This window comes from Podarcis muralis, chromosome 5 (genome assembly GCF_964188315.1).
Source record: "Podarcis muralis chromosome 5, rPodMur119.hap1.1, whole genome shotgun sequence".
NCBI classification, from domain to species: domain Eukaryota; kingdom Metazoa; phylum Chordata; class Lepidosauria; order Squamata; family Lacertidae; genus Podarcis; species Podarcis muralis.
Genome location: NC_135659.1, coordinates 28156092 through 28172255, shown reverse-complemented (window position 1 = coordinate 28172255; position 16164 = coordinate 28156092). Strand labels below are relative to the sequence as shown.

The 16164-nt window shown below is 43.3% G+C and overlaps 1 protein-coding gene across 3 annotated transcripts in view; it reads left to right on the top strand.

Annotated features, from left to right (window-relative positions):
* Positions 1-16164, top strand: part of DPYD (dihydropyrimidine dehydrogenase) — a 501994-nt gene that overhangs the window by 69950 nt on the left and 415880 nt on the right. For all 3 annotated transcript variants that reach the window (XM_028732753.2, XM_077928465.1, XM_077928464.1), the window contains exon 3: positions 1497-1579. In XM_028732753.2, coding sequence (XP_028588586.2) covers positions 1497-1579 — 83 coding nt within the window. The remainder of the gene's footprint in view (positions 1-1496; positions 1580-16164) is intronic.

Below are 16164 nucleotides of genomic sequence, written 5' to 3'. Positions count from 1 at the left end.
GCCTGGAGAGCGAGAGGGGTCGGTGCGCACCGACCCCTCTCGCTCTCCAGGCTTCGCGCAGCTCTCCGCAAGGCGCGGGAGCCCGGCGCTGGGCTCCCCCCGCCCCAGCCCTGCGCCTGGGGGGGAAAATAATTTTCCCCCCTTTATTTCCCCCCCTCCCCCAAAAAAGTAGGTGCATCTTATGGGACGGTGTGCCCTATAGGGCGAAAAATACGGTATACTGATATATATACAGTGTGTGTGTGTGTGTGTGTGTGTGTGTGTGTGTGTGTACACTATCTGTGTGTATGTGTGTAGATAGATATCATATGATATGATACGATATATGATATGATATAAAATGCCACAGTTTTAATACTGAAGGGAGGAGATTGGAAATTTTATTGGGATTATTATGAAGATCCGTATTGCAAATACACCATACGTACATATCCTGATTAGGGAAGATCATGTTTGCTTGTTTATGAAGGGGTTATAGCCGTTCTCTGTTTCTGCAATAATTCTTCAATGCACCTGAAATCATTAAACATTGATTTTCTGCTCATACCTGAGAGTCTGATTATGTTTTGGGACGGGGAGCAGTGTTGCTCTGTAATGTCAAACTCTAGGATCTCATCGCAGAAGGAGACCCTTATTCCTCTCACGGAGTTCCAGTTCTCAGAGTGGTTTAATAATAAATTCCTCTTTCCAGGGAACTTTGGGAATTGTAGCTCTGTGAGGGAAACGGTCTCAGCACCGTTGACAAACCACAGCTCCTGGGATTCTTGGCGGGGGGGGGAGCCTTGTTTAAACTGTTTAAACTGGTGTGATACTGCTTTAGAGGTACTGTGCAGACAGGGCCTTACAGAGCTTTCTCTTCACTCATCAGATATTGAATTTATTGCATCTTGCTTTCAAGTGTGTGTGTATGTTTAAATGAAATAAAGTTAGTTGGTGGCAGTTTCAGCAAATCAGGTGCTCTGTAAGAACTTTTGGAATTTAGAGTTTTCGGTCTTCCTGGACACTTGCTCCCGCTGAATCAGTACAAAACATGATTCGTTATCTTTATATTCAAGGCATTTCCTTCCCATGCAATAAACATATGCAACTTTATTGGGTCTGTCTGATGGCACCTCTTTCATCGGAAAATGACACACACAAAAAAGATAATACACATTTGTTCTTCTTGCTTGGGTTGCGGGAACAAAACCGATAGGAGGAAATTTTATCTCTCACATTATGGAATGTTGATAAGAGAATTGCCATGGCAACCATATCATAAGCTTCATGCGTACTTTGTTGCTGAGTTCACAGTGTCATTTTTAATTACTCCTATGCAATTAAAAGCAAAAATGAGTAATTTGTGTGAATATGTAATCAATATAATCAGCTATGTTTGCACTGAGAGTGAATGTGGGCAATTTATCTAACTAGAATGAGGGCTTCACCCAACTTGGAAATTCCTGCTTTTTTTAATGTGGATTCTCCTGTGTTTTTTTTTATTGCTGTTGTTGCAGAACTGTGAGAAGCTGGAAAATAATTTTGATGACATCAAGCACACGACTCTTGGTGAGCGAGGAGCACTTCGAGAAGCAATGAGGTAAGTCTGGGTCACCATGGCAACAGTCACAGATGTGGTAAAGAAAGAGTCATTCTTCATTATTGGGGGAACAAATGAGTTCATTGCCACCATTCAGCTCTATTCTCTAAGGTATTAATTTGTCAGCGGAGAGGCTTCCCTTGAGGCTGTACTTTGGTTTTGAAGCTGCGCGAATGCTAAGCCTCTCTGCACACTAAAAAACGCAAATGTTTAATTTGTTACTAAAAATGCTTAAGGGGGTGCCTTGTTTTATATTTATACTAAACTGTGTGAATGAATGAAGATTGTTCATCCAAATTGTGCAAGTATTAAGGAAATTGTACAGCGATTTCTTTCTTTCTTTATGCGTTTTTTTTTTTTTGCTCCTAATTTGTATTTAATTTTCAGGATATAGCAGCCCATGTAATTTCTTTTCTATTAGACTTTAATGGGATTATACTACTGTATGTGAAAATGAATGACCTCCTCCATTCAAAGAGAGAAAGTGCTTTTCTTGATTTTCCACTTTTATGATCGCAGGAGTTCGTACAGCTCTGCTTATTCACTCAGGTCCCAGGACATGGGATGGGACATATTAAAGGTGATGGGAATATTAAGCCAGCATTGCAAGGATGTATGGCAAATACACCAGAACAAATACTAAGGCCACTGAAACTATTTTGTGAATGAAAAGCTGATACACACATCCAAGATCTTTTTCCATTTTGTGTGCTCTGATTGTTTCCACTCACATGGAGCGTGCAACACATTTATTTAGCTCCTTAGACCATTTCTATATAGCTTAATACAGTGGTGCCCCGCAAGACGAACGCCTCGCAAGACGGAAAACCCGCTAGACGAAAGGGTTTTCTGTTTTGGAGGCGTTTCGCAAAACGAATTTCCATATGGGCTTCCTTTTCAAGACGAAAGCCCATAGGGAAATCTCCGGGACAGCGGGGAAGCGCAGCGCGTCTTCCCCACTGTCCTCGGACCTCCTCCGAAGGCTGGCGGTGGGGTGGAGAGACCTCCTCCCGCCGCCAGCTTTCGTTTCTCCGCTATCCCGGACGGCTTTTGAAGGCAGGCGGGGGGGGGGGAGCAAAGACTTTCGCCCCCCGCCGGCCTTCAGAAGAGGTCCAGGACCGAATGCACTCAACCTGAGGTACCACTGTATCACTTTACCATTCAGATATCAGTTCCTAGTATCACTTTACCATTCAGATATCAGTTCCTACTTTCGTCTTATCACTCCCTTATGGTGCATCCTAAAGCAGGTTTCTTCACCCTGGAATAAACTATTACAGAAGCTAAGCAGTTACAGATAGGTAGCCGTGTTGGTCTGCCATAGTCAAAACAAAACAAAATTCCTTCCAGTAGCACCTTAAAGACCAACTAAGTTAGTTCTTGGTATGAGCTTTCGTGTGCATGCACACAGAAGTGTGCATGCACACGAAAGCTCATACCAAGAACTAACTTAGTTGGTCTTTAAGGTGCTACTGGAAGAAGCTAAGCAGTAAGGGTAGCAGTGGGGGGACAGAGGCCAATGAATGTATATTGTAATGAAAATGTCCAGTAGTACTGCACTGGCTACTTGCAGGAAAACAAGGATGTGCATTACCATATCTAGTCAACGTGCATGTGATGAGTCTAATTTTAAAAGATATAAGTTTGTGCAACTGCTTTTTAAGAATGAGAAGGGGAAAAACGAGAAGTGCCAAAATTCTGGTGTGCCCAAAATTTCTTTTCTTAAACCAGAGCTGCTCTGTGGACTGGAGGTGGATAGCCAGCGACATCACAGGTTTTGTATAGATGGGAAAGTAGAGAGGGTACCATAGAGACAGCTTCAGTCTTGAAGTGTTAAAATGTTTACTTTGATTACTAATATAGCTGCAATAGATTTTAGATCTGACTTTATCTGATGTTTTAGTTGCTAGTTATAGCACACACGTGCTAGAGCAATGTTCTTCAACCTAATTTCCTCACATGGCGTTGGACTACTAATCCCCCCCCCCCAGCCAGTTTAGTCTATGGCCAGGTATGATCAGAGTTGTAGTCCAATAACATATTGCTTCAGTGTGCTCAAGTGTTTTGTTTTTTTGATCTGATTTTGCAAACACTCCCCAAACGATCAGTGTAGCTTTGAAACAGAGAGCCATATGGTTTCTAGTTGCAGAATAACTCAAAGGGAATATCTTGTCACAGTATTCCACAATGGCGGTTATCTCCAGGGCTTTAGAAAAGTGATTGCACTGCCTTAAATATATTTAAAGTATAAATCAGGACACCCATAAAAGTCTTGTTTTGAGCTTGATTGCAAGATTGATATTTGATGAAGTAGTCTCCTTTATGCCACCGTTGACACAGAATGTTTATGTTGAGTTGTTTTCTCAACTTCATACGGGCTTATAAGATTGTATAGGCTTAGGCGGTTCTGTACTTTATATTGTCCAAGATTTCATCTGTAATTTCTCATTTTTTTTCCAGTTGGGAATTTTAATTTACTCTGTGAGCTGCAGAGATAAATCGGAGAGCAAGCCTTCCTCCTTAGAGAATACTGTAGTGAAGGGGGAATATGGGAGTGTGGAGAGATTGTGATTTCCCTTGAACATTCCTTCAATCACCTGTCTCAAATAAACCAAAATTCTTTAATTTTAACTGACCTAAGGTTACATATTATACATGGTCAGAACTGGCAGTTATAAACTTCTATTGAATTCTGTGGAAATGCCCATTGAAAAGTGTCTCAACTTGCAGACATTTCTTTTAACAGACTTGTTTTGTTCCAAACCAGCAAGCAAACACACACACACCTCAGCTGCTATATTGTACTGGACTCTTCAAAACAAAACACAAGGGGAGGTAAATCTCTGTTATATTAAGAAATATATTTATAACACTTAGGCTTTTTTTATGTGTGTGCGAGCCCATAAAGTTTAATTGCATGTTACACCTGCTAATCATGTTGCTTTATATAGTGCAGCAATGCTTTATGTTACTCGCAGGGCTGCTATTTTGTGCTGCAAGCAAAAGCAGCCTGCTTGTTGTCCATTGATATTATTATAATTGCCACTACTGATCTTGTTGTAATTAGTAATGAAATTCAAGGCATAGTTTGAGGTGGATGAAATGCCAAATTCTGGAAAACCTGTAAAAAAATCTTACTTTGTAGCTTGCAAATCCTTAGCATGCTGAATGGATTTCTCACAAAATATGGATGGAATGTCAGAGCACGAGTTGTGTGTTTCCCCCCTTTAATTTTTCTTTTTAGGAAAAAAAAAACTTTGTACAGTCATACCTCAAGTTGAATGTGCTTCCGGTTGAGCGCATTCGAGTTGCGCCCCACGGCAACCCGGAAGTAACAGAGCGCGTTACTTCCGGGTTTTGCTGCTCGCGCATGCGCAGACACTCAAAATGACTTCACGTGCATGCGCGGAAGCGGCAAAATGCGACCTGCGTACATGCAGACGTGCCATCGCGTCTTGCGTTCCATTTGGGATGCGAATGGGGCTCCGGAACGGATCCTGTAAGCATTCCGAGGTACTACTGTATATTAGAACTGATTGGCAAGCTTTTTCTTAGGGGCTCAAGTCTACTTGCAATGACTTTTTAACCACATCAGAGGTTGCTTCCACATTAAGAACCTTTAGTGCTGCAATGCAATTCTTTCCATTATCAATTGGAAGTGGGAATTTAAAATGGTAGTTGTAGATGCTACAGTGCTGCAGCATCAAATGCTAACTTTCCCCTTGACCAAATTCCTTCTGTAATCAATGTCCCCAGCAAGATAAATTAGTAGATTCCTACTTCCAGGTTCTGTGACTTCTGTTTTATTGAAGTTCAGAACAGTTAAGAGGATTATTGATGAACTGCCTTGAATTAGCCATCTTTTGTTCCCTGTACAAATGAGTTGGGGTTGTGAAGGGATCTAGTAGATTCCTTTGTTTCTGTTAAAGAAAAAACATGATTAAAATAAGTCATTCATTAATACCTCCCCTTCCCCAGTGCATAGAATAGAAGATGGTTAGCTATGAGGCAGTCACCACTAATACCCCAGTTCTGGTGAAGAAGAAGCAATAAAAAGGGGAGAACCCACAGGGAGGAAGCTTTAAATTAAAGGAACAATAACCCGTAAAGCAGGAATGGGGAGCCTATGACCCTCCAGTTGTTACTGGACTCCATCTCCCATCAGCTCTGGAAACATGACCAGTGATTAAGGATGGGAGCAGTTGTGGTCCAACAATATCAGGTAGGCTACAGGATCTCCATCCTTGCCCTAAAGCTTCAACTTTGCCAGTGTGCACTAGACTGGCTGGGACAGCAGTTACATTTTATTGCCTGCTCCCCCATTGCTAGAAATCACTTCTGACAAAGCATATCTTTCGTGTGAAGTGGTCCAGGCCAGGGATGGCTTGTTGAGTTGTTCATCATGTACAATAGCCCTCAGTTGTTGTTACTTTGTTAGGGAGCTGTATTAATCCACAAAATACATTCATGATTCCCCACCACCTCCAATGGCGTACAGTGGTACCTCGGGTTACAGACGCTTCAGGTTACAGATGCTTCAGGTTACAGACTCTGCTAACCCAGAAATAGTACATCGGGTTAAGAAATTTGCTTCAGGATGAGAACAGAAATTGATGTGGCAGCAGTGGGAGGCCCCCTTAGCTAAAGTGGTACCTCAGCTTAAGAACAGTTTCAGATTAAGAACGGACCTCCAGAACAAATTAAGTTCTTAACCCGAGGTACCACTGTATAGGCAATTTTGCCTTTTCATTTCTCTTCCAAACCAAAAGTGTGAGAGATTAGATAGCAGGGAAGCCAGTGCAGTGGGAGCACAGCAGAGGGAACATCAGATTGGCCCCATCACTGCATCTCTACTGCTCATATGTCCCTGGTGCCTTGCCCCTCTCCCGCTTGGTTACTGGAAGTGACTTCTGTGTTAGGAAGCCAGGTACCCAGTGCTGTCCCACACTGCTCCACCCCTTTCCTGGGTGTCTTATGGCTTTATGTAGCCTCCTTGCACCTGGCCACTGGCACTTGGCTCCACAACAATGCCTACGTCAATTCTCTAGCACGGATGGAGCACGTACTGCTACCAGTCCTAATGTTAAAGGTAAAGATAAAGGTACCCCTGCCCATACGGGCCAGTCTTGACAGACTCTAGGGTTGTGCGCCCATCTCACTTAAGAGGCCGGGGGCCAGCGCTGTCCGGAGACACTTCCAGGTCACGTGGCCAGCGTGACAAAGCTGCATCTGGCAAGCCAGAGCCGCACACGGAAACGCCGTTTACCTTCCCACCAGTAAACGGTCCCTATTTATCTACTTGCACCCGGGGGTGCTTTCGAACTGCTAGGTTGGCAGGCGCTGGGACCGAGCAATGGGAGCGCACCCTGCCACGGGGATTCGAACTGCCGACCTTTCGATCGGCAAGTCCTAGGCGCTGAGGCTTTTACCCACAGCGCCACCCGCGTCCGTCCTAATGTTACTTACTTTATTTTATTTAAGAATGTTTTTGCTCGCAGATTGTTGAAAGCACTTCGCTATATTTATTAAATCTTAGGCATGTAACTTCATAGTAATTTTCCTGTGATTTAAGAACTTAAACTATATTTCCTATTGTGTTCTAAGATACGTGAAGGAGTTCGCTCTTTGTCAACACCATGCCATTAAAATCCTGTTTCCTTGACTTTTGGATACTTGAGAAAATCTAAAGCAGATTGTTTATAAGAAATGTTCTGTGCTAAAGAAATCTTTATTGAAATCAACATTTTAATTTTGCTAGGATTAGCAAAGAGCAATTTTTTTAAAGTCAGATATTGAAAATTAATCTCTTAATTCCACATTTTAGCCCCTTGTTAAAAGTAGATTTCTTCCCCCACTCCCAGAAAACAACTTATCCTGTACAGATTCTCCTGAGCAAGACTGACAAGAAGTGCCAAGTTATGTGGAAAAATGCATGCACTGCTGTATATTGACAAATAGAGGATTTTTTTTAAAAAAAATAGTTCTTTTAAAAGGTTTAGTGTGTGTGTTTAGGTACATTGCTTTCATACAAAAATAATTTCTTTTCCAAGAGCTCATGTTCCATACTAGTAATGACATTTAAGATAGAAGTATTTATTCAAATAGTTGATAACCTAACATGTTTTGGTAGAATTGTTATGGGTGTCTATTAGATTAAAGGTAAAGGTAAAGGGAGAGGGACGCAGGTGGCACTGTGGGTAAAACCTCAGCGCCTAGGACTTGCCGATTGTCAGGTCAGCGGTTCGAATCCCCGCGGTGGGGTGCGCTCCCGTTGCTCGGTCCCAGCGCCTGCCAACCTAGCAGTTCGAAAGCACCTCCGGGTGCAAGTAGATAAATAGGGACCGCTTACTGGCGGGAAGGTAAACAGCATTTCCGTGTGCTGCGCTGGCTCGCCAGATGCAGCTTGTCATGCTGGCCACATGACCCGGAAGTGTCTGCGGGCAGTGCTGGCCCCCGGCCTCTTAAGTGAGATGGGCGCACAACCCTAGAGTCAGACACGACTGGCCCGTATGGGCAGGGGTACCTTTACCTTTACCTTAAAGGTAAAGGGACCCCTGACCGTTGGGTCCAGTTGTGGACAACTCTGGAGTTGCGGTGCTCATCTTGCTTTACAGGCTGTCCACAGACAGTTTTTCAGGGTCATGTGGCCAGCATGACTAAGCCACTTTGGTGAACCAGGGCAGTGCACGGAAACGCCGTTTACCTTCCCGCCAGAGCGGTACCTATTTACCTACTTGCACCTTGATGTGCTTTCGAACTGCTAGGTTGGCAGGAGCAGGGACCGAGCAATGAGAGCTCACCCCATCATGGGGATTTGAACCGCCAACCTTCTAATCAGCAAGCCCTAGGCTCTGTGGTTTAGACCATAGAGCCACCTGTGCCCCTGTCTATTAGATTAGGGATGGGGAATTTGTGGCCCTCTAGATGCTGTTGGACTCCAGATCCCATCCACCCTAGCCAACATTACCATTGGTCAAGGATGATGGTAACTACCCAAATGCAAATACTGTCTGTGTTGTGTTATACTAGGGGTAGCCAACATGGCTACTTTGCACCCTCAAGACAACTTAAGTGGGCAGAAAACTGATTCACAAGAAAATTGGTTAGTATCATGGCCAGGTCTAGTCAGCTTCAGATGACCTGAGCACTTCCTCTTGTGATACTATGTGCAACAAAATTGTCTGTAACATGGCTTTTTCTTCCTTATCAGATGCATGGAACGTTGAACAGTGTTCAAACAAATACAGGCCATATCTACAATATGTTAAAAATTGTTGTTTTTGTGCCATTTCAGTCATGCTTCTCCTCTTGAACAATTGCAGTGCCCATTAATTACCCATTGATCCTTTCTTGGGAAATACAGAAGTGACTATGGTGTTACGAGCCTTGATTATATCGTGTCTGGACTACTGCCATGTGCTCTGTGTGGGGCTGCCTGTGTTGAGTGTCCAGCAACTGCAACTGGTCCAGAATATGCTAGCTGTGACTTTGTTGTTGAAACAGCTGCAGTAGCACCCAGTTCAAAGTGCTGGTGATAGTCTGGCTCCGAACTCTTTAGGGTTTCAAAGCTCATCTGATGGACTGCTTTCTTTCAAATGAGCCTTCCCATTGATTAAATGGTGTTTGTTAATGAATTGTCACCTGCTCTTTTTATTATTTTAACTGTTATTAGATGCCTTGACCTTTTTTTCTTTTTTGTAGCTGAAAGGTAGGATGTAATGCTTGCCATATAATTAAAAAAAAATCTGAGATTGATTGGAGGATAAAGTTATGCAAATAGGGCAGCATTATGCAAAATCTCTGTGTTTGATTTCAGTAATTTATTTTGAATATGTAACGTGAGCATTCTTGGCATGATATTTGGATGGAGTTTGTTTCTTTTGGTGAAATCTGATTGCACATGGCTTTCCTGGGCACAGATAGACCATTAATGTCTTCCATGGTTAACTTTGTAGCGGCGTTTCTAAATATTGACAGCAAATGCTGTCAAGCTGATGGATTTTCAGCACCTACTCATTCAATCATTTGAGTCAAAGTTGAAGTCTGTTTTCACTAAAATATCTTGAAGGTGCTGGGAGGAATGGTCCCAAAATTTTGAAGCTACATAAAATAATAATTCTGAGCATATACTGGCACGTTAGTGTTACAGGGCCTTCACATAAAAGGGCTATTTGCACCCCCCCCCCACCCCCCAAGAGCAAATTATTATTTTATTAAAATGAAGATACCAAATCCTTGAAGTAAAATATATTATGTAAGGTATAATTATCTCATTTAAGCAACCGGGGTTATTAGCCTACATATGAAGCCTTTAAGATAACTTCCATTTGCACTTAAATTCTAACTGCGGTTTTGACACATTATCTAGGGAGAATGCCACATTTCCTGCTGTGCTAAACTTACCGAAACAAATAGAAAAAAACATCATTGCTGCGCACTATCCCTGCTTTACTATTTTGTAATTGGACAGCACAACAGGAACGGCACTTCTTTGTAACACTGAGTTACTGCGATGATCTTGCGATTTCACGCTCTTAGCATAAGGCTGGCTGGAATTGTCTTATATCAAGGATAAAAGGAGTATGACGGGGATGGGAAGGAAGAGAGTCAATTAGAATAAAAGAATTCATGGCAGTAAAATATAAAGATAGTTGGTAAGAAAATCGAAGTCCCCACTCTTAATGTTTGGGTCTTGACCTCCTAACGTGCTCCTTACAGGTACAGAGCATATTGGAGTGGTCATTGAGATGGACATTCCATCTGTGACCTCAAGGTTGCAATGACAAGGACACTTTTAGTCTGAAGCTGCAATTTTGCTCAGAGTTAGGTGTCCTCAAGCATCTTGAGATCAACCACCTTCGCTGGATAACAGCTTAGAGAAGGGGCAGGAATTCAATTTGTGTAGCTTGCATTTTAGTGTGAACCCGGTTAATTTGCAGTTCCCAAAACAATGTGTGAACCATCTTCAAAACTTGCACTTCTTCAAATTTTGCAATGCAATTATTCAAGCTAAAAATGTGTGCAAAATTGCATCTATTAGGGGAAACCGCACAAAAAAATGACATACTAATGAAAATGACACAAAAAATGAATTACACTGGGGAAAATTGCTTGCAAAAATGCCTACATAACTGTATTCTGACACTTGAAGAAATGTACACTAAAATGTGAGGGCTTTTTTAAAAATGAAAGTGCAAAGTGATACTGAAATGTGATGAACTGAGATTATGATTGGGAAAATGAGAAACTGAAGGATTCATCCGTCCCTAATTAACAACTCAGGAACCTCAGTAGGCAAAGTGGTAGCAGTAGTTTGATGGTATCATTTGTAGCTCTCCAAAATGAAGTTACCAAGCTGGTTAGGCTTCTAATGGAGAATTAGAAACTTCTACCTTTAAATATACAAATTAGCATTTCAAAACATTCCTAAATTTCCCCAGAATCTGGCTAAGCTGCAAGTTTGGGCACCAAGCATAGCTGTCAACTGTCCCTTATTTGGCAGGAAACTCCCTTATCCCAGCACCGTGTCCCGCTGCTGCCCCTTATTGATGATGTCCCTTAAATTTCCCGGGTTTCAAAGGAAGCAGCTCCTCTCCCTCCCTCCCTGCCGGCCAGGGAGGAGGGAGGCTCCAACTGTGTTGCTTGGCTGCGTTGCTCACCCAATAAGGAGTCTAAGGACGACTGGGGGGGGGGGTGGAGTTTCCATGCCTTGTGCCGATCAAATCGGCCGTGTTGCCTGGGGACTCGCCTTTGCTCAGCGCTTCCCAGTGGAGAGGTGTCGGTGGTTTTCCTTGCTGCATCCCCTTTGCCGGGTTGCTGCACTGTGGGAACCACCGCTTGAGGCTTCGTTTGGCTGCTGGCTGGGCTTTCTGCCTTTGGCTCGGAGGGGCTCAGAAGTTGAACATACCTGTGCTAGGAAAATCCCTTATTTTGGCTACCGATCCCTTATTTTCGAGACTGCTGGTCCCTTATTTTCAAATCTGTAAGTTGACAGCTATGGCACCAAGCAACAAGTGGGGCTGGAACAACTGACAAGATATGGCCTGAGAGACCTAGCTAAGGGAGCTAATGCAAAGTTAGTTAAGACTGGCAGGACTCTCACAAAAGTCTCAGTGGTAGGTAAGCCATATCCAGAGAGAAAATATGGCATTCTGCCTGTTGAATAGGTTCTACAGAAGAACTGGGTAGAGTTCAGTTATTTGTGTGGCTTACTATAGAGTCTGAGAGAGTGAGAAGTAAATTGCTCCGTCTCTATTTAGCTCCTCAAATTCTATGCGTTCTAGAAACCTCATAGGTGCTGAATTGTCACATAACTCTTAGCAGCGGATGACATTGTTTACTTTCCTTTCCATTGATTTGAAGAACACTTCACATTTGTTTCATTGTCTGGAAATAAAAGTTCATCTAAGAAGTCTCCAGCAGCTTTGGCTTGACACCAAGGAGCTTACTTGTCACTGGCAATGCTGGTGTTTCTGAGAAGCAAATTTTAGTTCTGGTTGGCTTTTGAATAGTTACTTGAACAAAGTATTACTGAAGGAATCCAAGTTTGGAGGGGGAAGAGATTAATGTGGTACTGAAACCTGTCCTGATTTTTGAAAAGGTTTCCTCCATCATGGAAAATGCTTCCATATTTCTGCCTTGTTTGCAGAAAGCGTTAGGGTGTCTTTATAATTTTGGTAGGTGTGGGACTGATCTTGTATTGTATGCATAATCAACTAAATATATGGTATGCGGCCCCTTTATGAGAAACGGTTATGATTCAAGAGACCAGCTCCTGGAGAGCTGAATGAGAGGTGTTACCTGGCTATCTTATTAAAGATAGAATTATCAAACATAGAATTCCAAACAAGAAAAAGAAATCTTGTTGAAGACCAAGCGGTAATGCTTCTATACTGATGTCCTCCTGTCTAACTGGTTTTTTTTTTAATTGTTTTTTTTTTAGCATGTAAACAAGCATATGGATAGGGGTGATTCAGTAGACGGTGCTTAGATTTTCAAAAACTGTCAATAAAGCTCATCACCAAAGACCACTGACTAGTCATGGGATCAGAGGTGAAGTCCACATATGAATTGATAGTTGGTTAAAAAACAGGAAGAAGAGAGTAGGAATTAATGGAAAGTTCTCAGAATGGAAAGATGTGAGAAGAGGGGGTCCTGTAAGGTTCGGTGTTGGGACTTTTTAACTTCTTCATAAATGACTTGGAATTAGGGATGATCTCCAAATTTGTTGATGACACCAAATGGCAGGCAAGAGACCTTGGAGTCATGATGCTGACCCCAGTGTGCAGCCGCTGCAAAAAGGGTGAGCTACATGCTAGGGATCATTAGGCGATAAAGCTGGCAAAATCCTAATACCATTATGCAAATCTTTGGGAGAATTGCACTCGGAGCACTATGTGCAGTTTTTGTTGCTGCACTTCAGAAAGAGTATTGTAAAGGTGGAAAGGTCATGCTAAGGACTTGGTGATATCCAGTGTCAGGGAGCCGACAAGGAGAACAGGTCATTCGCAGATCAGAGAAAGAAAGTGAACCACTGGCTAAGCTAACTTAGAGTTAATTTCTTTACTAAGGAAGCAGAAAGAGAACACACAGATACCTTTAAGGGTTGCTGTTGTCTAGATGAAGCAGTAGCATCCCCTCTGCTCCCTATCCTTCTGTGTCAGGACCCTCCCTCTATCTATGGCAAACTCCAAGGGATCCTCTCTGTTTCTGTCTGGCTCTCTGCTCGGAAACATGCAATAAATGCCTTGTTCTGGGAGTGGGGGGAGGGCTTGCGTGTCAAGGTCCCCAAGCCCCTCCCAAATAAATTCACACTTCACACCATCATTTTTGTTTAAGGTTTTTGGCATAATTTTGGCCACAACTTTATTAAAATACAAACAATGTGAGTGGTTTCTTAGGCATTGGTTATGACTATCTGTCCCCGCCCAGGGACAGAACTGACAGCCTGTGAAGTCAGTAAGGGTAAACATTTTATGGGGAGTAGATGGAGCTGGGTATCAGACCCTCACCTCTCCCCAAATGCTCCCAGGGGCTCTTGCGTGGCCCTATCCCCCTTTACAGGGGTGCAGACAAAAGCATGGTGAGCCCCTGAATTCCTTTAATGGAATACCCTTGCAGCAACAGCATTGGAGGGGCAGGCACAGCCAATCCATACCCCTCCACCAACCAGTTTTTTCTAAAACCAATGCCTAACCGCAACCTTACAAGTTGCGACGATTTGCTACGCAGTAGGCAAAAACCAAATGGCACCAGCCAATCAGCCAAATGGACAAAATTCCTACCAGGCCCCTGCCCCAAAAGCAGACGACCCCATGACAGGCATAGCAAGGTCAAACGCAACAAACGCCCTAAAATTATGGAGGGTGGGCAGGTAATCCGATGTATGCAGAGAAAAGAGGAAGCTCAATGCTGCGCACAGGGAATATATTCACCCCAGGCTGTCAATCAAAAATTGGCAATATTAAACTCTCTCCAGCAACCCGAGGAGTCCAGCCACACTTTTGGCCAACCAAACCAACTTGCCCAGCAACAGGAGGTGTCTGGTTAACCCCACCGCAATCCGTGCTCTCCATGAAGGAGAACACGCTTTGCAGGCTGTCAGCAGAGAAGCTGTCAAGGTGGCTCTTAGATGGAGCTGCCAAGTCAGATTCCCGTCTCTTCCCTGTTCTTGGGCACCTTCCTGTTTCTTCCTCTTCATCCTCCTCCAAGCTCCCAGTCTCTAGCACTTCTCAGCACTTCTCCTCCTCTGGGGTGTGGCCAGTTTCCCACCACCAGGATCCAAGTCCCTTTGTGCTTTCCCTGGGGGGCTCTTGATCAGGTGGCTTCCACCACTCTTCCACATCCAGCCAGTCCCTGACAATCCTGTGAAGCTGAATACTAGAAGATTCAGGACAGGCAAAAGCAGGTAGTTCACATGGTGTGAAGTTCAAACTATGGAAGTTGCTCTCACTGGGAGCAGCAACAACTTTGATGATTTTAATAGGGGTTTAGCAAAATTAATGGAGAATATATTGTGATGGCGAGGCATGGCCAAACTTGGCCCTCAAAATGTTTTGGGGACTACAACTCCCATCATCCCTAGCTAAAAGGAGCAGTGGTCAGGGATGATGGGAATTGTAGTCCCAAAACATCTGGAGGGCCAAGTTTGGCCATGCCTGGTGATGATTATGTCCTGTATTGGAAGCACTGTGTGTCTGAACGCTAGTTTCTGGATAGCACAAGAGTGATGTTGTGCTTCTTTTACTTGCTAGCTTTTGCATAGGCATGATCCAGAAGGGCGATTCTTTTGCAATCTACCAATGTCTGGAGGGCTACAGGTTCAGCATCCCTAAATTAAAAAAGCACACGAAATCATAACTAGAAGTGGGTGCTTGAGAAAATGTTTAGAAGTCCTCACAGGCGTCATAATAAAATTAAATAGGGCCCTCTCAGTTCCCTTGGGAGCAGTGGTGAAGTTTGGCTTGTGGCACAAGCCTGTTCTTAATGGAGAATGTGTTTCTGGATTGAACTAGCACAAGTCGGCGAAAGACCTCACACCTGCTATTAAAACTGAGTGAAAGCTTTGTTTTTGAATTTGGGAAAAAAAGGCTTTATTTGAACATTGTCAGGGGTCTTAGGGCTATGCCTTGTGGTAACAATCACAAAAGGCAGATCAGTCGGAGATAAAGATCAGAACCAGCGAATGACAAAACTTGTTCATCCCTGGATATAGTGGATCACAGTGGCTGTTCAACACCTTGGATTGCTTTGATGACTAGCGCTGCCGCTGACATTGAGATGTTGCTTTTACTCACCAGCAAAATCCCCAGCAAAGCCGCTGAATCTGTATGTATAACAAATGCAGCAGTTGCTTTCCCCGCTTCCTGGAAGACACTGGCAAAATAAAAGAATAGAGTGTAATCCTAGTTTCTAATGCTCCCAAATGTAGCTTTAGCAGTCTGGTTCTACAGATCAGAGGAAAGCAGGGTCTATATTAAAAAAGAATAAAATACCCCTTCTAACATGATATGAATAATAGTTCTTTTATCCACAAGCTTGCATCTGGCAATGCAATATAAATCTGAACCAAAATGTTGCGGCAAGGTTCCCCCCCCCCCATATGTACTCTGAAAATTACTTAGGACTGAGTTAAAGACTCCTAGGTTTCAGACCAGTCTCTGCCTGAATGGGGAACTTTTTGGGGGATCGTCTATGAAAATCATTCACCAATTATTGGAGAAAGAATGAAAGATAACTTTAATAAATATAAGTAAGACAATTGCAGTCCCTTTTGCATTGCCATCCTCCCCTAGGCTGTGACTAAACTGGGGTGTGATAAAATAAACTCAAACAGACAACAGCCTGGATTAAAAATGGCCACAACTTTATTGATTACAGATGCAGGTGGAATTTTGTCTCAGGCATTGGGTGTATAGCTATCCCAGCCTCCTGCCTGTGGGCCGAAACATTTTCAGGACTGTGCCCAGGATTATGGCTTCCTCAATACACTCATCTACTGAGATGGCTGTCCTAAGGCAGCTGCTGGAAGATCTATGACCCATTTGCCCTATGCTTAGCTTCTGGACAGAGACTTCCATTGAGAC